Genomic DNA, 21,306 nt, shown 5'->3' on the forward strand with positions numbered 1-21,306 from the left:
GTCCCTCTTGAGACGCCGTCTGTCCTGCGGGTTGTTGGGCGGTTCTTCCTGGGTGACCTTGGGTTACCCTGCCTGCTTCCACCTGCCCTACTTTTGAGGGCGCCGTTCTGTCTGGACTGTTGCCTTCTTGCTGTGTTAGGCTTGGCTGCCCTCTTCACTGGGCGTGTTCCTAGTGCGGGAGCTTGCCTTTGCTCTACCTCTTCTCCTTGGATTCTCTAGGTTGTTCTTCTTCCTAGGTGCTCCCCTTCCTTCTTTGGGCCTTGGGTACCTTGAATGGGTGTGGGGGGTTCTGGCCTCCTTTCTCTTTGCCCTCGTTTCTCCTGCTGATGGACAGCGGGCTGCCTCTCATCTTGTCTTCCCGCATCCCCTCTGGGGTTGGTGGTCTTCTGGATGCAGGGGTTCCCCTTGCCTGGGGAGGACAGGGCTCTTTTGCCTGTCTGTTGGCCTCGTCCCCTGTGGGACCCCCTTTAATGTCCAGGTTGGTGGGGTCCTCTCGCAGACCCTCCTTCCCCTTGGGTATGGCTAGGGTATCTATTCTACGTTAAGGAATCCGCGGCTAGTAGTCTCTATCAGATGTACAAGTTACTTACCTTTGATAACGATGTATCTGGTAGAGACGATTCCAGGCGCAGATTCCTTCACGGCCCGCCCTGCGAGGACCTTTGGCTTGGTCTTATGCATTCGCTCCCTGTTGTTTGCTATGTCTTCAGTGAGTGCGTTTTGTTGCTCTTTCTGACAGGATGTTCGTCCTGTTTGTTTCCTTCCTCCCTTTTTGGCGCATTGGAGGATAGGCTTATAGGTTCTTCTGTGCCCTTATGCTCTAGTTGCCCCGGGTTGGGGCCTACTTTCTACACCCCTTCCCCTTTCATTCTAGGGGCTCTGGCCCCTTTGCTATCTCTAGGTTGGGGTCTTTGGGCCGGGCCTCTGCCCATATTCCTTATGGGGGTTGTCACGTTCTGTGATGGGGCTGTCGTGGAGTCTTGTCCTGCCTAGTTTGTTCCAGACTAGTTCCTCTTCATTGTTATTGGTTGGGTGTCGTAGTCCTGGTGCATGTTATCATGATATTTGTTTGTATACTCTGTCTCCGGGGGGCTATCTCCATACTGGCAGGGTTGCTGTTCAGGGATGTGATCTGTTCTTTCTTCTTTCCCTGGCTATTGGTTGCTGCAGTGTCTGGCACTGCTCCTTATTGTATTGTTCCTTACCATCCCTTTTTCTAATTGTTCTGCTCTTTCGCACACTCTATACTCTCACAGTCTTGTCTGATGGCTCTGCGTTGTGGCGCGGAAAAGTTCTCCGATGAAAATTGACGTAGGCGCGCCGGAGTGGGACTTATGTGACCTCGCTGACATTACGTATGCGGACAACACCAGGACGGAGTCGCGTGATGCCATCACCCCGGCACACAGGGATGCTGTGGCAAAAAAAAAATTCCAGATCCGGTCTGACGCTTGGGGATAATTCTACGCTAAGGAATCTGCGGCTAGGATCGTCTCTATCAGATACATCGTTACCGAAGGTAAGTAACTCATACTCCAACCCGCCTCAGAGCGACGCAAGGAAAACACAGACAGCAGGCAGGCTTCCAAACAGAGTAAATGTATTTATACCTTTCTTCTTTTATTGGCATGCCAAGGCAGAAGGCGATGCACATCCCAGTGTCTTCGAACAACCTTCTACAGCCCCACTTAGATTTTCAGGGGATCTTTAATATGGAAGAAATTGCTGTCACCAGTAAAACCCTTAGATGTGAACGGAGTCCATATACAGGTATATATATACAAAGAGAATTGCCATGCAAGCACAGGACATTGAGCAAAATATATTGATTGCAATTTAAGTAAACAAGGGAACAACAAATAGGTTGAGCTAAACTTGCAGGTAACAGAGGTTCTCAGAGTATATGTTGACAGCTGTTAACCAAGGATGTGTCAGAGGGCAATAAAGGACCTTGGGTCAGGTGGAAATAGATTTGTAAAGGAGGGGGGATATTTAGGACCACAGAGCAAGTGGTTTTGTCAGAGACTGACATAACTAGCTCAGTGGGTCTGAGATAGTGCGGGAGAATTGGGGTTGATTCCCCTATCTGGCTGATGCAAAAATATTGATATATATTTTTCTCCACATCTCTCTCCAGAGCAGACGTTGTTTCTAACCTCTGAGAGCAATGTTCTCACCTCCTTAGGGGTTAGAAACTCATCTGTGGTTACAGACTGGACTGGAAACCAGTCTGCCAGCACACAAGAAGGCTATTGGGGTTCAAGGGATACCTCTAAGCTGCCCTCTGGCTGCACGTATGAATGAATCCATCACTGGAACCAGTGTGGATTTATTGATGCAAGGCATTTGATACCAAACACCATAGGTTTCATTGTAGCCATTATGAAGCTGGGAAAGTAGTTTTGACAGTCTACAGTACATACCTTAAGATGACTTCCCTGTTCACTTGTACTATCAGTAATTTAACTGACCATCACTGGGCCCTATCTGCTCATGCAGATAAGTCCTCACATGCAATATAATGCCCCATGCCCATAGGGCTGTGAGGACTGCTGTAGGGGTGACTTGCACATTTTATGTGCAGTGTTAAGGGGGATGGCACACAAGTGTGTGCCATGTCATGTTTTCACTTTTTAGAGCACCTGGATATGCAGCCTGCAGTGGCTGTCTGTATGAGTTGGGGGCTGTGGCCCTTATTAGTGGCGCAAGATATGCTGAAGCTCTTTAGTACCTATGCCCTAGGTACCAGAGGTACCACTTACTATGGACTTATAGAGGAACTAAAGGCGTGTTCGCTTGGTGATCAAGTGCCCAATTGTCTTGTTTTGGGGAAGAACACTGACACTGGGGGCCTGTTTATCCAGATCCCAGTGCACTTCAAAGTTTCATTAAATACCTGGCAAAGAGTTGGGGGACGATTGCAATAAAAACCCAGTTTCCTACAAATACCATACCTATTAGTGACTATTAGCTTTTCAAAGGTAATTTTTCAATGGGCGTTCTTTTGTTGCATATTTAGCACTCCTACGACTACAGGAAGGATAGAGCTGGAGAGTGGATAACTTGGAGAAGATATGTGGGCACCAGTTATGGGTCCATTGGGAGTTGATTTCTTTTCAAATTAGAAAAAAGCCATCCGCCACAGCACACCTGATAGGATGTTGCAGCTTCTTCCATACTATGAGACAACCTCCCTGTTGTGCGTTGTGTGCATAGCGCACCATACTGTTTACTGCATAGTGCTGTCCGCATCTGCATTCTACCTATTATATAAAGATACTTACAATAGCAGCCCACATACAGCCACAGATCTAGTCCGCCACCACAAGATCAGACCACTCACTGACCTGAGAGACAGACCTATATGGCACTGACAGATTTCCCATAGGCTAGTTCGACCCTGCCACAAAGAGTGACTATGAGGGCTAATCCTTCCTACTTGCTTATTAATGCGACTGCTCCAGAGGCAGATTTGCTACCTCTTTCTCTGGTTTGTCCTAGACACAGATTTCATAACAAAAAAGCCCAAATGGTCTAGATGATCATATGTAATCTTAGCTCAGGACCAGTTCCCTGAAATGCAGTGTTACAGCCCTTAAAGAGTACTTGTGTCAGGAAAGAAGCCACCAGAGAACAATGTTAACTTAAATGTGTGTTTGTATTGCCACAGTGCTCGGACAGACAGCCCCAAGCAAATCAAGAGAATCTGATGGTGCATTCATTTGGCAGTTTTTTGTGATTGACTGTATTGAAGGTAGCTAAGTGGGATTTTATCAAATGGTGAAATGACTAAAACTGGTCTCTTTGCAGGAAGAGGCAGAGCTCCGTAGTGACGGCACCAAGTCCACCATCAAACCTAGCCAGATGTCTGTGGCACGGATCACCTGTGTCCGAGGACAAGGCCCAAATGAGGGGGTACCTTTCATTGATGACTACATTTCCACTCAAGAACAGGTGTGTGAAATATGCCGTATGTGGCAACTCAATGCCTCCAATCCCTGTGCGATTTAGTCTCACCACCTGAGGGAGTGTGAAACTTGATGGAACATTGCTTACATGTAAAGCGTTACTCTTTTGTTTTTGTAAAAGAAGAGATGGTGGTAAATGAAAGTTAATTTTCCCCTGCAGGTTGTTGATTACTTGACTCAGTACTCCGGCATCAAGCCGGGCGACTTGGATGCCAAAATCTCATCTAAGCACCTAACTACCCTGAAGTCTACATATCTGAAGCTGCGGTTTCTTATTGATGTCGGGGTCAAGTTTGTGGGCCATGGGCTCCAGAAGGACTTCAGAGTCATAAATCTAATGGTAAGTGCATGTCTTTTCATCATAAAGCCCCAAGTTCACTTGTGTGAGCCTCCGATAAACCTTTAAAATAAAGTGAGATAATGTTTGCAAGAAGACTTCTCAAATGTGTCCCTTTTTGAATTAGAAGTTCTTAAATTCTGGTGCTCAGGCAGACATTGCTTTCTCATAAACCATTTTTCTCTAAAGAGTGTAGCCACTGGCACCTCCATGCATTAGGGCGTCTGTTTGGCACAGAGATACCAAGCTCCCAGAATCCATTCCTGGAAATTTTTCGTTCAACAGAGCTGTTATTGGGCAATCTTTAATCCTGTCTTTTTTTTTTTTTACATAGCTTAGCTTATGGTGCTGCGATTTTGTACAAGTTAGCAGCTGTCACATTGGTGCTTGGAAGGACTATTTAGGCTTCATGGTATTGCAGTGACTGAGCAACCCCTATGTAAATGGATATTCCTGTCCCGTGCAGTGGATTGGTACTCATTCAAAAGCTGAATTTTATCTAAACTACTGAGCATGCAGGCTAATTATAGTGTTGTTTCTTCTTTTAGGTATCGCATACAGACAGCTTTAGCTGTATGTTATTAACAGAACTATTGTGTACATAAGCAAAACTTGTATTAGGCTTTGGGTCAACCCATTGCTTATCGGTTGACTTTCTTGTAAATCTTTCTTGCTTGCCTCTTATTCGATGGATTTCCTTACTCATCTTTGGTTTGTCCCTTCCCTGAAACATAGCTAGTCATTCTGATTGAATGAGGTGTATCATTCCCTGCTTACTTTCAGTAAACTGCTACTTTTTCTTTGAGCACTCCATTGGATTGCATGTGTTTTGTAACTCTGTCCATGTTCTGCTCCCCGCTGCGCCAGACACCCTTGCCCTTACCTGGCCTGCTCAGCTTCTTTTTCCCCAAACCCACCTCTCGCCCAGCATCTCAGTTTTATCACTGACAGCCCATCCCATTATTTTGGTTTGCCACAATGCCACTGAGGTGAGGCCTACTGGAGTTACCATAGAAAAAGGAATTCAGGACGTCACTAGGCATATTGCATAATCTACTGCCCAGCCAAGCTGTAAAGTTAATCATTCTCCTCACATGGCAAGGAGACCCTGTTTTGAAGTGCCTAAAAAACTGTGAACTAAGTGTTTCTTCCCCATTGCAAATCGCAGGAAACTCACATGGGTCTGCAGGACAAGCCCATTAAAATACTCACCCTGAACATTCAAAGACAATGGTGCTAACCCCAGGCAACATACTCGCCTGCCACAATGGTGATAATTAGTGGTAAAATGCAACACAGGCACGTTGGTGGCAATCCCTAGATACATGCTGGCCCAAACACAATGGTGTTAATTCCTGGTAAAATGCTAGATCTGCTAGGTAGGTAGGAGTAGTTAGAGGAAGAAGTATTAAAATTAGAATAGAGTAGGTTAACATTTTTCTGTCATTTTAAATCTTAGATTCTCTCCGAGGAGTTCACTCTGCTGAATTAAGGAAGAAGTATACGAGGAGGAGAGGACTAGTTTCAGGACCAGTCTCTTCTTGATTTATTATTTTCTCCACTCCCCCTTCCCCCTTGAGGGTGTTTTGGAGTCTAGTTTTAATTACTGGATCTCTGAGACATTCTTGAGAGGGAGTTGGAAACCAGCATCTCTGTTCCTGCGCAAGCTCTTGGTAAGACAACAAGAAGTCTTGACACCTATCTAGGCACCACCCAGGAGCGCGGATGTCAGTTCTTTATTTCCGCACCAGGTAAGCGGTGATCTGGAAAGAGCTACCCCTCTGTTGCTTTTTGACAGGCTTTTTCTCAACTTTTTGTCGACTTCCAGATTTTATTTTTCCATTGTGTGGAAAGACTTTATCAAGAAAAAAAGGATTTAAGCCATACGAGGGCTGTCCGCGCACTATGTCGGTCACCGATCGCCATCTCTTCTGCCTCTGGTGTCTCAAGCGCAACCACTAACCAAACTCGTACTCGGACTGTCGGGCCATGGCTTCTAGGGCTTTAAGGGAGCAGGCTTAAAAGCTCCTTGTGGCCCGACGGCTGACACAGTCAAGGGAGACTCAGGAGGTCCTAGTCCTGCTCGACGAAGACAAGGTTGCAGGTTCGCTCTTCGAGCCCAAAGTCCTTTTTGTCCCACTCCCGGTTGTTGGGACACTCTGGAGGAGGCACAAGAAGTAGTCGTCCAAGCAGACTTCATCTTCACCTCTACTGTCGTCCATCGACGAAGCAGGTAAGGAGCACCGATGAACAGTTCCACGGAGCTGGGGCCAGGTTCGAATTCGCGCCTCATTCCTTTTCCAGGAGACAGAGCGACCCCAGCTCATATCAGAGTTCAATAAGCCATGCACTGCGTATTTGAGCTGGCTGACCCCTCTGGTGAGCCTTCGGGCCAGCGGGTCGGAAGGAGCCCCGTCTGGAATGACATGTTAGGCTTTGGTCACAACGCCCCTGGGGCCTCAGAGGTCCGATAACGGATCTGGGTTGATGCCGGTCATGCCACCGCAACCTCTCCTGGCGTTGGATACTAAGTCTATTCCTGCGGCGCCACCGGAGCCAGCCCCATCCTTCTCCCTGACGACAAGGAGTCGCCTGAATTCTTTGTGGATGTTTTAGGCTTGGGAGCAGAATGGGAGGGGTCAATGGACCCTCTGAAACACCAGGATGACTCTGCAGAGCCATTGAACTTGTATGGGGACTGGATACTTCTCCAGATACCAGCATTTAACGAGGCGGGCCATCTTAAGCCATGTTGGTTAAGAGGGCAGACACAAGGACATGATGGATGGAGCGCTGAAACTTTTCAGATACCCTCAGTCACAGATCTTCGTTGAATCCATCATTGTTTTTTAACTCACTTCGCCACCCCAGTTCAGACACAGCTATATGCAATTTAGTCTTGACCCTGTGCCTCATGGGAACAGTCCAGCCCGAACTGCCAAGCCATGTCTTCCCTGGACCGGAAACAAGCATCCTAGGAATGGTTTCGTGCTAACAGCCCTCATCAGCCAGGCTAGCTTGAATCCAGTGGCAAAGTGAGCAAGGGACCCACGTCTAAAGCATACCCTGCCAAGTTAGGGCAAACAATTCAAACACAAGGAGATGATGGATGGAGCTCTGAAACCTTTCAGACACTCACCTCCAGTCACAGATCTGAGTTGAATCCATCATCGTGGGTTAAGAGGGCAGCTGAGGTCCTTGGACTGAAACTGCCCTCAGTGCCCTAATCTCCTGACTGAAGTGTTTCAGCCTGGGGTTCCATGAAGTGCTTACTGATATCCTTCTAGGAACGTGGTCCAAGCCTAGCACTGGGGCTCCTCAGAATAGGAAAATCGGCTGCCACCATCGGCCAGCTCCGGCTGACCCAAAGTTCCTCAGCTAACACCCCACCCCCAGAAGGTTTGGTGGTGCAGCCCTTTAAGTCACAGGGCGCGTTCCCTTCACCTCCTCTGCATAGGTAATCCAAGAGGCTGGATTCATTTGTGAAGAAAATATTTTCTCCCTCCAGCCTGACATTGCTGTTGGTGAAAACCGCGTGCTTCTTGAGCAGCCTCTCCTACTCCCTTTGGGAGATGGTTGCACAAGTACTGCCTCAAGTCCTGGAGGAGGCCCGGGCTGTGCTCTCTCTCAGGCAGTTAAGGACGGGAGACATGCAGCAAAATTCACCATAAGTCGTGGCCTTGATACAACAGATTCACTGATCTATTTCCACGACAGTGGCCTTGAGATGCCACGCCTGGCTAAGGACAGCTGGCTTCTCTGGTGATGTCCAGGCAAATCTGATGGGCGTGCCCTTTGATGGAACCTGCCTTTTTGGCGAAAAGACTGATTGGGCCCTAGTAAGGTTCAAGGAGACTCAGGCTACGGCCAGATCCTTGGGCCTTTCTTATACTTCTACCTTTCGCAGCAACAGAAGGGGTTTCCAGCCGCGCTGGTCCTATCCCATCTACCGTCATGTGCAGGCTTTCCCAAGCCGGGCGGGGATTTGGACGCCGTTCATTCCGGCCTAGGAATGGAAGCCAGAAGTAGTCGGCCACTCTGCCCTTGGCAGCCTCCAAGCACTCCTAGTCTGACTCTGCAAGACCACACCACTCCAGTTGGCGGGAGAATCCATCATCTCCCCCCACTGGAGATCCATAACATCTGACAGGTGGGTCTTGGAGATCATTAAGGAGGGCTATTCTCTGCCTTTCCTTTCTTTTTCTCCTCCCATTCTGCCAAATAAGGAACAGCTGATGGAGGATCATTTAAAATGGCTCCAGGAAGAAGTTACAGCTCTCTTGGCCAAGGGAGCTAAAGAAAGAGTCCTGGTTTTAGAAGTAGGCAGTGGCTGTTATTCCTGCTACTTTCTGATACCGGAGAACAAAGATCTTTGGACTGTCAATCTCTTCCTCAAGAAGGAGAAATTCAAGATGCTCACTGTAGTTCTTGTCTTGGCTGCCCTAGACCAAGAAGACTGAATGGTAGCTTTGGACCTGTAGGATGGGTATTTTTACATCCCCATCCTGCCTGGCCACAGGCTTTACTTGCGGTTCAAGGTAGGCTACGAGCACTTTCAGTTTACCGTGCTCCCCTTCGACCTTACCAGTGCCCCTCGTGTGTTCACCAAGGTGATGGCTGTGGTCACAGCTCATCTGCGTAGGTTAGGAGTGTCAGTCTGTCCCCCTACCTCGACAACTGGCTGTTGAAGGCGTCCTTGCCCCAGGCTGTCATCTCCCACCTTCAGACTACGGCAAACCTCCTGCTGAAGTCACACCTGACTCCCTCTCAGATGCTCCCTTTCATTTGAGATGTTCTGGACACAGTGCAATTTCGGGTCTATCCTCCTGATCGAGTCCAGAATAATCTGGTTACGATTCCGATGTTTCGTCCTTTATCCTGGATTTCAGTGAGACTGACTGTGAGGCTTTTGAGCCTCATGGCCTCCTGCATCCTGTTAGAAAAGCATGCAGGGTGTGGTATCCGGCTCTGCAGGGGGACTTAAATTTCCAGTGGGCACAACATCAAGGAAATCTCACCGATGTGGTCCAGATCTAGGAAGGAACTGCGCGAGCTCTGCAGTGGTAGTTTACGAACTGCGATTTGAGTCAACTTCAGACCCCTCTCACTTCCCCAACCTGATCTCAGTCATGATCGATGCTTCACTTCTGCGATGGGGCGGCTTCTGGGAGAGGTAGAGATCAGGGGACACTGGTCTCTGGCGGAGCTCCACATAAATTTGTTGGAGCTCTATGCGATTCGATTGGCATTGAAGGCATTTCTTCCCTCTTCAAGGGGAATCTAGTGCAGGTGTTCACGGACAACGCCACCTCTATGTGGTACTGCAACAAGCAGGGCGGGGTGGGGTTGTGGACCCTTTTTCGAGAAGCCCTGCATCTCTGGACATATCTGGAACAGCAGAGCATAACCCTGGTGGTTCAACACCTGGCAGGTTCTCTGTTTGCCAGTGCAGACAAACTCAGCTGTCGAAGCCTTGCGGATCACGAATGGCGTCTTCAGCCCGAAGTGGCTCAAGGTCTCTTTCATCAGTGGGGAGAACTTTGGTTAGATTGTTTGCCTCTGAAGAAAAAATGCAGTGTCCGCAATACTGCGCACCGGAGTTTCCAAGGCAACTATCACTCGGCAACGCCTTTCATCGTGAGTGGAGCTCAGGCCTACCGCACGTCTTTCCACCCATACCACTCCTGCCCAGATTTCTAAAGAAAATCATGAGCGTCCAGGCCCAAGTCATTCTTGTGGCTCCAGACTGGATGAGGAGTGTCTGGTATCCAGAGCTTTTGAAGATGAGCATCAATCCTTCAATTTTGCCGACTCTTTGGGAAGATCTTCTGTCGCAGGGGAGGGTTCTCCATCCAAACTAATCAACTCTGTGCCTCCATACGTGGAGATTAAGCAGCAGCAGTTGAGGGCTTTTTTACCTTCCTCCCGAAGTATGTAACATTATTTTGGCAGCCAGGCGGCCCTCCACTAAGACGGTATAACCTGCTGTTGGCAGAAATTCATATTATACAGTACAGAAAGGTCCCTCTTTCTGCTTCTCTTTCCACTGTTTTCTATTCATTCTGCAAGGGTCAGCAGGGCTCTGCTTTGGGAACTCTCAAGGGATACTTTTCTTCTCTATCTGCTTTTTTGTGACTGACAGACTACCCTCTCTCTCTTTGGGTCTCTAATTGTACATAGGTTTTTAAAAGGGCTGGCTAACTTGTTTCCACCCACGCCCTTTGTTATGCCACAGTGGGACCTTAATTTGGTCCTCACCTACCTAATGTGTGCTTCCTTCGAGTTTTTACATAACTGTCCCCTCTAGCTGTTGACCATCAAAACAGCCTTTTTAGTGGCGATTACATCTGCCTGGGGGGTGAGTGAGTTGCAGCCATTATCTTGCATGCCTCCATATCTGATGTATTTTCTAGATAAAATGGTGTTCTGCACCAAGGCTTCTTTTTAGGTCTCGCCTAGACGAAAGCAAAGCGAAGCTTTGCTGTCTAGGGAGACAACTAATGTCGCCGCTTTCCGGGGAATGTGGACTGCAGACTGTGACGAGCTTGTCCTCCTGGAGATTGCAGCTCGTGAGCGCGCACGACGCGTCGCCCTGCCTGATATTCCCATTCACACAAAGGCTCCCGCACGCATGCGCACATACACACTGCATACACACACATGCACCCCACCCCCCCTTTAACAGACACACGCGCAGACAGACACACGCACGCACAGACACACTACAACAGACACACGCGCACACCCCACCCCCACTCACCCCTCCTCCTCCGCAACACACTCACCTGTTCTGGCGGACCGGGACTCGATCAAGAGCCCTCGGGGCTCCTCGGACAGTGGCTTCTCTCTCGCGCCGCGATGGGGGCCGGACTTCCGGTTGGGGCCGCGCTGCGATTGGCCGGCTGCCCAACCGCTTCCGGGTCGCCGCAGGCAGCGCGGCGGCCCGGCGGGAACTTGAAGAAACTCCCTGGGCTGCGGTGGTGAATAAAAATTCAGCTGCGTGCATATGCTCAATCAGTGGAAAACTTCGAAGCAGAATGCATTGATGTACAGGATAATAAGACGGACTAATTAATGCGTAAAACAATACGAGGAACATATTGAGGCCTGGAATAATGAGGAAAACTAATTGGTATGTGGAACAACGAGAGAAACCTATTGACAGGAAGCACAATGAAAGAAAATCATTGGCACGTGGAGCCGTAAGTTAATTATTGACATACGGACCTTGCATCTCATAGACATGTCGAACCGCAGCAAACTCATTGTGAAGCCGAGAGGGCTACGCAACGTACAGCGGAAGAATAGAAACGTAATGATTCGAGGCGCGCTTAATTAAAAAGAAACTCAATCGTATTGTTCAACAGTAACAGAAAGCAAAAAGTATGAGACGAGAGGTTTTCGGTAATGTATAGTGCATTACTAAGTTCTGCGTCATTGTGCAACAAATGATGCGCGGCACAGTAGGGTAACTCACTGGCATTTGGCCGAATGTATGGACTTTATTTATACGGGGAACAACAAAACAAACATAGCGCACTAACAAGAGCCGAAATTCAGTAATATGTGGCACGTGGTGAAACTGTGACGTGGTACAATTAGAGGGAACCATCCAGGTGTGGACATGACACAAGAATTGATCTGTGGCAGGATAGAAAAGACGAGAGGTTTTCGGTAATGTATAGTGCATTACTAAGTTCTGCGTCATTTTGCAACAAATGATGCGCGGCACAGTAGGGTAACTCACTGGCATTTGGCCGAATGTACGGACTTTATTTATACGGGGAACAACAAAACAAACAAATGATTCGAGGCGCGCTTAATTAAAAAGAAACTCGATCGTATTGTTCAACAGTAACAGAAAGCAAAAAGTATGAGACGAGAGGTTTTCGGTAATGTATAGTGCATTACTAAGTTCTGCGTCATTGTGCAACAAATGATGCGCGGCACAGTAGGGTAACTCACTGGCATTTGGCCGAATGTATGGACTTTATTTATACGGGGAACAACAAAACAAACATAGCGCACTAACAAGAGCCGAAATTCAGTAATATGTGGCACGTGGTGAAACTGTGACGTGGTACAATTAGAGGGAACCATCCAGGTGTGGACATGACACAAGAATTGATCTGTGGCAGGATAGAAAAGACGAGAGGTTTTCGGTAATGTATAGTGCATTACTAAGTTCTGCGTCATTTTGCAACAAATGATGCGCGGCACAGTAGGGTAACTCACTGGCATTTGGCCGAATGTACGGACTTTATTTATACGGGGAACAACAAAACAAACAAATGATTCGAGGCGCGCTTAATTAAAAAGAAACTCGATCGTATTGTTCAACAGTAACAGAAAGCAAAAAGTATGAGACGAGAGGTTTTCGGTAATGTCTAGTGCATTACTAAGTTCTGCGTCATTGTGCAACAAATGATGCGCGGCACAGTAGGGTAACTCACTGGCATTTGGCCGAATGTATGGACTTTATTTATACGGGGAACAACAAAACAAACATAGCGCACTAACAAGAGCCGAAATTCAGTAATATGTGGCACGTGGTGAAACTGTGACGTGGTACAATTAGAGGGAACCATCCAGGTGTGGACATGACACAAGAATTGATCTGTGGCAGGATAGAAAAGACTCAGGGATGCGGTAGACAGGAAGAGGAACTCTTTCATATGTGGCAGGCACAGCACAAAAAAAGATGCGGTGTATATGTGGCAGAATACGTGCTACTCCTTTATACAGAGGGCACTTGAAGAAGCCTCATCAATTTGTCACGAGTGAAAGTTTCATTACTCCGGAATTATCGGAGTAATTCTGGTAATTTCTTGTTACTCTTTTGACGTGAAATTACTGAAAATTGTGCGATTACGCCTGCTTGCGTAATTCTGATTAAAAATCCCACCAAAAAACATTGCGAGCAGGAGCTGTTACTTGCTGCTTATATTAGTGTACTGTTACATTAAGTGCTATTTTCTTATCGCAAAATTCAATGTTTCAAGCTTTATTACAAATGTCACAAAAAGATGTTAATATTTCACTTCTGTTCTTGGATTTTCATCACAATAAAATACACTAAACATAATGTTCACAAAAGTTATTTACAAAAGTTTAAGCTATTGCCATTATAAATTAGAATCACTTTTAAGTATTAATTATTCAAAAGAAATAAAAGCCATTTTTATTTGTAATATCAACACATGTAAGTCACGTAAATACAAAACATGTTGCATTACCAATGCTATAAGTGTCACATTTGTGAAAGTTATAACTATTGGCATTGTAAATGACAAAGCTATTAATTATGTTATTTAAAAAAAAAACACATAAATAAAAAATTTGTCATTTACCATACAAATAGCTCCAACTTTCCTAAGGCGAGACCTATTGCATTGCAAATGCTTGTTTACCAAAGGTTGACACCCCCATTCCAGCTGGGTCAATCTCTCACATTGCTCACCTTCTTTGCTCCCCGTCATCCCTCTAAGGAGGAGAAGCGTCTCCACTGACTGGACCCAAAAATAGCGTAGTCGTTCTAAAATGACTGTCTAAGAGAGTTTTGGGTGGGCGACCAACCCTTTGTGGGGTACGTGGTAGCTAAGACGAAAGGGCAGTGCAGAAAAGGACCATCTCTCGCTGGGTCGTTGTCTGCATTAAGATCTGCTATGCCCTGGCAAAGAGGAGAGACCCCTGAGAGATTAAGTGGCCATTCCACCAGGGAGAAGGCTGTGCCTACGGCCTAGGCTTGTGGTGTCCTAGTCCTGGAAATCTGTAAGGCACCAACGTGGGCCTCTTTGCACACGTTTGCTAAACACTACTGCCTGGATAGTCAGATCCGCAGAGACTGGCATTATGCCCTTTCGGTCCTGCAGGACTTCCTAACTTGATGTATAGCTCCGCAACCCACCCCGGGATGGTATGGGTTGGGTATCTAATTCAAAGGTAAGGAATCTGCAGCTCAAAGTCACTATCAGATGAACAAGTTACTTGCCTTGGGTAACGCATTATCTAGTAGACTAGCTGTAGATCTTACAGCCCCACCCATGCCTCCTTGCTTTGCCGACTGTTGTAGGGCTACTCCTCTATTCATGGCCCTAGTTTTGCACACAACTACGTCAGTTACTTCATGGCTCTGCTTTTTTGGCGTAATTAAAGAAAGTATCGATGTACATGCACCTGGGTGGTCCCTCTATCGGTACCGTGATGTCATAACCAACGCTAACAACGTCACACAGAGCCGAATGGAGCCATCAGACGGCGCGCGCGAGGGGCATTGCTCAGCAAAAGTTTCCGGATCCAGCCTGACACCTGGGAAATTCAAAGGTAAGGAATCTTCAGCTAGACAGTCTCTACCAGATTATGCGTTACCGAAGGTAAGTAATTTGTTTGTTAGTGTTCATGCTTAGCTTACCTTTCTAAAACCATGGACCTAGTGTCTTTCTCACTGCCCTTATTTTGGAGAGAGGACTGGACAAGGCAAATTTGTAATTATTTTATAATAGTGCAAGAGCTGCAATTTGCTGCCAGATTGGTTATTTCTCTAAAAGTGCTTTGTCACACTTTTTACAGTTTCTTAAACTAATTGATCAAATAGGGGCTTCTCCTATCTTGGAACACTAAATTAAAATGAAAAAAACGCCCACATACATGCTGGTGACCGATAAAGCCAGTCATAAAGTTAAAAAAAGGCCTGTTAAGGCATCTTGGCACATACATGCACATGCATAATGATGTATACACACTTAAGCAAAATGAACAACAGTGGTCCTTGACAAGAAGAAATAAACAATGAAAATAATTATAGGCTACAATCTGCACTATAATAAACATAAAGTCCAGCCGGACTTCGAATTTAATTTGATACTAGAATAAGTAAAGATAGCCAAACAACAATGCAGCAGTGGGACACAGTCCTGTATCCACAAGGCTAGACAAACAATTCACAGTACAAATAACTAAGAGTTTTCAGGCAATTTAAAGGTAAAGGAGCAAAAAAGGTAGAATCAGTTTGCTTCACAATATGTAGAAAAAACATAATTTAGCACGAATTTGTGAACTGGTGTTTAGACTACATAACTTGTCGACGGCGTTTCGATCCTGTTAAAATTATGGATCATCATCAGGACATTCAATGCTTTGCCTGAATTAAAAGCCTGTATTTACAACGAGAAACAAAAGAGCACAAAAAATGCTGATTAGCAAGCTGCGTTACTCACAGGACCAAAAGCATTCAGGTGACCATACCATGCTCTAGGTGTTACTGCCACACGTGTGAGAAAGTGTCAGGCAATCCGTGCCAGACAACCGCGGCGCAAGTGCCAGGCCGTGCATTACTTAATATGTTTATTCACAAAACCAAGAGGCAAACCGCAGTCAAGTGACTATGCCACGCTATTGGGGATATCTGCCATACGTGTAAAGAGGTGTCAAGCAGTCCGTGTCAACCGAACACAGCGCAAGTGTGAAACGTACTAGTGCATAAGGGCACATTGAACAAGAGTGTCAACCGTGTCGGGGTGATCGAATTATAAGATTAACACATTATAGTGTGTACCTCCGGGGCGAAATAGCAGGGCAACCGGGGCGAGTGAGGAATCAGGAAGGTTGGTCGGAACCTGGAGCCTATGAGAATTAAGGCTGGAGTTAGGTCAGGGTAAGGTGGCATGAAAATGACAAGGAGGGGGTCTCGGTGTTGAGGCTTACCTCGTGGTGAATTGTGGAGTTCCTGGATGAGAAGGATTGAGGGTAGGATGGTAGGACAAACCCGCAACCTAGAAGGGGAAGGGCGAATTAATATGCACCCTGTCTGGAGGACAGAAGGAATTCAAGGTCTAAGGAAAGTGCCTTACCTCAGGGTTAGTAGAACTTCCCCTTGGTGCGTAATTCGTGGTGGGGATATTAGTTCCAGGGCCGTGGCATTGGCGGTGCGTGACGAATAAAAAACCAAGGACCCACTTACCGGAGGTTGCAAGGGTCTCTTGAGGGAAGACGTTTAGACGGTTCAACACCTGTAGGAGAGGGGATGAAGAGTTAACGGAATCGCTACCATGCAGGGATCAAGACTAGTCAGCCTATTGAATTAGCGGGTGCTGCTTACTAGATAGGGCGCGAATCTGTGGGACGGCTCCACTTGGTAAGGACCTATAGTAAGGTACCTGCGGAGGAATAGGAATAAACAATTGCAATACCCGATAACCAACTCCAACGAGTTGCGACTCGCGCCGCCGTTTAGAGCACAGACGGGGGCATGGTTTACCTGAAGTTCACGGTGGAACTCCCACGTGAGTCTTCGGACCACAATCGTACCGGAGACAGCAAAGGGCTGGCCGTGCTGACGGAAGTAAGCATACCGGCCATTTTGGAGGGGGAATTTAGGCCCACACTGGCGGCCATCTTGGAGGGGGCAGTGAACGTCGGGGATGGCGGACATATTGGAATGGTGATCTAGGTGCACTAAAAGAAGTGAATTGCAATTAATTCACGAAAGTGGTGATAATGTGAGTGCTACAGAGCATGCAAGTGACATATAATCACATAGTCATTATAAGAACAGTTATGTTAGTCGATTCCGACTGGGCAGGCATTAATTAGTCAGGAACTGAAAATACATTATCAAAGAAGCGAGGTCCAATCCTCATTGCGATTGAGTCCAGTCCTTATGCTGTCCATAAGTAGAATCATTTTGAGTTCCTCTCTGTTCATTAGGAGTCCAATATCACCTCCACGTGGCGGTAGCTTCACAGATTTTTAAAATCGAATGGTCATAGCTAAAGCTGTTAACAGGCAAAACGTATTCAAATTTCAAAAACATTTGTATTCTCAGATAAAATCCATAGACCATCAAAACAATCATCAAGCATGTGAAGATGGCATAGTAAATACATTTGACATGCATTTAAACATAAAATAACTACATAAAAATTCCAAGCATAGATTAGTTACATAAAATCCATAGTCAAGTCAAGAATAACTTTATGTTCGAGGCATGTGTGCTGTAGATAAGCATTGGTTGCATACTCCTGCCATCTAGTGTTGTGCCCAGATGTTTGCAAGATGTTTTTCTTTGAAAAAGTCTTTTTCAGTCACAAGGCAAGGTGACTCCTCCTTTATGAGATAGTGTGCATGGCCATTAATTCCATTGTCCGATCCTGATGGAACTGACTCAGTTCAAATTCTGCCCTCTGTGCCACGCCAAGTACCCACGCATCGATTCACACCAGATGTGTAACATGTGCTTGTCCCCAGAGCACAAAGGAAAAGCCTGCAATGCTGTCAGATCATTTAGATCGAAGAAAGCTCTCCACGATTGTCAACTCGACGTCAGGAGATGCAGCGACATGTCGACGGTATGCCGGATATCTTCAGTGAAGACTCCTAGCAAGATATCCAGCCTTCAGCGACTGAGGAAGAATTCTTCTCTGTGTCGTACTCCGATTCAGAGTTGGACATAGACCTTCACGATGTGCCACAGGGACAGGGTTACTTGAGTATAGAAGACCCCTTGCCCCGTCCACCCACCCCCAAAAATCTAAGGTTTCGGCACCACCACTGCCTTCTGGCCAAGGTCTGCTCCGAGACGAAGTTTCAGACACTCCACCTCCCAACTTGGCACCATAACATGTCGTCAAGCCTTCCGGTTCGGGACAGTCAGACAAAATCCACCTCAGAGCCGAAAGCTTACGGTTCCCAGCATAAAACAGCCTTCTGATCTGAAACCTTCTGTGCCAAAAAGCCATTCCATCTTGGCTCCAAAACTGTTGGTGCCGAAAACAAAAGATGTCTCTTCAGCACCTTCGGATCCAAAAATAGACATTGTTCCATCCAAATTGGATCCTAAACAAAAGAAACTGTAATTTAAACATAATAAAGGAAATATTTGCTCTAAGCCGCCTTCTAAACACAACCTTCCTGATGACGCAGTCATTATAAAATTCCTTTGAAGACGAGAAATGGTAGTATCAGCCCTTTTCATCCACCATCTCCTCCACCTCTACCCTCCTCTACACTTTTAGATCCTTTGTACATCACACCACACGAATCTCCACTATCTCACCATGAGGGAGACACAAACTTACCAGGGGATCCATGGATAGATTATAAAATTAACCCTACATTTGGTAATGATCCAGACCTTTACCCTGCCAAACCATCTCCACCTGTTTTATATGGCCCTTAGGGACATTGTCGGCATTGCAAAGTTAGCATGAGCATTGTTGCCATGATGCTGCTTTTGCGCATGTTACTACATGCCTTTGTTTATGCTTTTCACATGAGAACTGTCTACTTTTCAAGTTTTCTGCTGAGTTCCTGGAGTTTTGTCTGAACACGATGTGCAAGGCCTATAAACAATGACCCTTGTTATTCTGTTCTGGTCAGCCCCTAGCACCTAGACATAACATGCTTAACAGAGCTGCAATGCTGGAGACTCGTGCTTTGATATTACGGGGATGCATGTTGTTTTAAGACAAACTTGAAGAGAGCCTTTCTATGGAGACTAGCTACGCTGTTCCCATGATGTAAACCTTACATCCTGGCTTTAAGGTATAGGGTCTGCTGTCAAAGCCCAGAGATCTTCCTTTATATAAATAAACTTCTTCGAGTCAAGGGGAGGGTCGTTAGGCCTTCTAGTCCTTTTTCCACTGTCTTTATAAAATGACTTCCCCCTTTGTATTCTATGATATTGTAACAATGCTAATCATTCTGAGTTCTGCATTTTCCTGCTGGTAGTGGCTTGTATCTTGTATTGTAGAGTACGGTAGTTAAAATAAACATTTTGAACTATTACAGTGACTCTGCCTATTCGTATTGTGGAGAAGTACGAGTGAGTGAGCGAAAGAGTCAGTCTTGCTACTGTGATTCCTGAGTGAGTCGGGAGTGTTGTTTTCTGGGTTGTTTAAACTTTTGTAGCTTCGTGATATTTGGAGAAGAACGAATGAGACACTATAGCTAGTCGGTTAGGGTATTTTTGTTACTAAGGTGATTGGCTGGCAAGCCCCTATACACGGAGGTCCTGTGTTCCTTCGCATAGTTCTGTGTAGGTGCAGAATCCTTGCAACACCTGACAGTGTATTCCATCAGGAACTTATTGCCAGGGCTGCACAATACCTGGGGTGGTGCTCCACAAAGAATCCCTAGAAGAGGATTTTTTTATTCAAGACATTAGGATCCACACACAGGTCAAGCCAAACACTACCTATGCTCAAAGCAATGATGAGGCACGCTGATGACATTTTTAAAGATCATGTACTTACACAAATCCACACTCCTAGAGTTGACAAAAAATATAAACCTTCCCCCAACAGATCCAGTATTTATGAAAGGCCAGTTACCACTTGACTCCTTGGTAGTATCCAATGCTATCAAGAGAGCTCATTCTCAAACTCAGATGCCTCTGGCAAACGTATTGCTGCTCAAGCTGCCAATCACTGGCATATTGCCAACACGCACATCTTTTTAGCCAGATATGACAGGGTGCACTGGGAAGACATGGAGCAATTGCTACAATATCTCCGAGATGAGCATAAGGCCAGTTGCAGCCAGCATGAATCGCGGAAGGGGTAGCGGGGGAGGGTGTAATTTAAAAACCAATTAAACTTACCTTCGCCTCTGGTCCCGCGTCACATCTCCTCTCTCTGCACCATCATCTTACAGGAAGCAGGCAGCCTCCCTCTCATCCCCTAAGCCAATCACAACGCTGCAATGGCAGCATTGTGGTTGGGTATGACGCCTACCTCACAGGCGTCTATGGGGAGGCCTTTTTCTCTATGTAGGCTGCATGCATCCTACATAGAGAAAATGCAGAGTGCTTATGACTGGTTTGGTCTGCCCTGGGGCCGACCAAACAGTCAGCGCAATGAGTGGGCAAGCCTCTTCTTCCCTGGAATTCTGCAGGACCGCCTAACTGCCTGCCCCCAACCAAGCATACCCTTCTGCTTTCTCACAGTGCAAGAAGCAAAAACAAAAAATTGTATTTTAAATACCATTTTATGTTTCTGCTTCTTGCACTGTGAGAAAGCAGTGGGGCGACGCTCCTCCACCCACATGGACGAGCCACTCCCGCATAAGGATAAAGCACAAGACTTGGTCCAAGAAGGGAAATTAATTTCCAACTCTTCCATAAGGTGTGCCCTAGATGCTTCTGACACTGCAGCTGGAGAGGTCAATGCTAGCGTCCTGCTATGAAGGCATGCTTGGCTAAGGATCTCCGGTTTTAGCCCGAAGTCCAACAATTCATATTGCACACCTTTTGACAAAGAACATCTTTTTGACCCTGAGGTAGATCAGGCGCTTGAAAAAATTAAAAAGGACACTAAGCTTGCAAAATCTATGTTTGCGCTTCAGTCTCCTTTAAACAGAGGCTCCTTTCGGCACTCGTTTTACCGCTGAGGGACCAAGTCAATTTCCTCAGACCAGAACACCACCTCATTAAAAAATAACCTGTCCTCTTCCTGAAGAGGCTTTTTTAGATGAGGGTATAGAGGTAACAACTCTAAGGGCAGGGGTAAGGGCAACACACCCGTAACTCCCCTTCTAAACAGTGACTTCCCCACACTTCCTGACTATTCCACACCTGTTGGGGTAAGACTTCAACAATTTCTCCCCATTTGGCAATCTATAACAACCGACAAATAGGTGCTTGGAATTATCCAACATGGTTATTGCTTGGAGCTTACCGATTATCCTCCAAACATTCCACCTCGCTCTCACAAATTATCGTCAGACCATTTGCTATTGCTCAAATGAAGTGCAATCTCGTACTGAAAGGAGCCGCAGAACCAGTCCTACTTCAGTACCAAGGTTCAGGGGTTTACTCTCTCCACTTTCTAAACCCAAAAAAGGACAGCTCCTTAAGACCTATTCTGGATCTCCGAAAGCTGAACCGATGAATAGTAGCAGAGCACTTTCACGTGGTCACCCTTTAACAGGTTCTTACACGTTTAAAGCTGGGGGATTTTATGTCTACTCTAGACCTAAAAGACACATATTTTCACATTCCGACTG

The 21,306-nt window shown here is 46.3% G+C and overlaps 1 protein-coding gene across 1 annotated transcript in view; it reads left to right on the plus strand.

The window, feature by feature from the left end:
- The window catches only part of LOC147748826 (PAN2-PAN3 deadenylation complex catalytic subunit PAN2-like), a 771,836-nt gene that overhangs the window by 622,432 nt on the left and 128,098 nt on the right, over window positions 1–21,306 (plus strand). The window contains exons 16-17 of the mRNA XM_086928597.1: window positions 3,811–3,954; window positions 4,129–4,308. Coding sequence (XP_086784723.1) covers window positions 3,811–3,954; window positions 4,129–4,308 — 324 coding nt within the window. The remainder of the gene's footprint in view (window positions 1–3,810; window positions 3,955–4,128; window positions 4,309–21,306) is intronic.

The sequence above is a fragment of the Lissotriton vulgaris genome, chromosome 1_1 (assembly GCF_964263255.1).
Source record: "Lissotriton vulgaris chromosome 1_1, aLisVul1.2, whole genome shotgun sequence".
NCBI lineage: Eukaryota > Metazoa > Chordata > Amphibia > Caudata > Salamandridae > Lissotriton > Lissotriton vulgaris.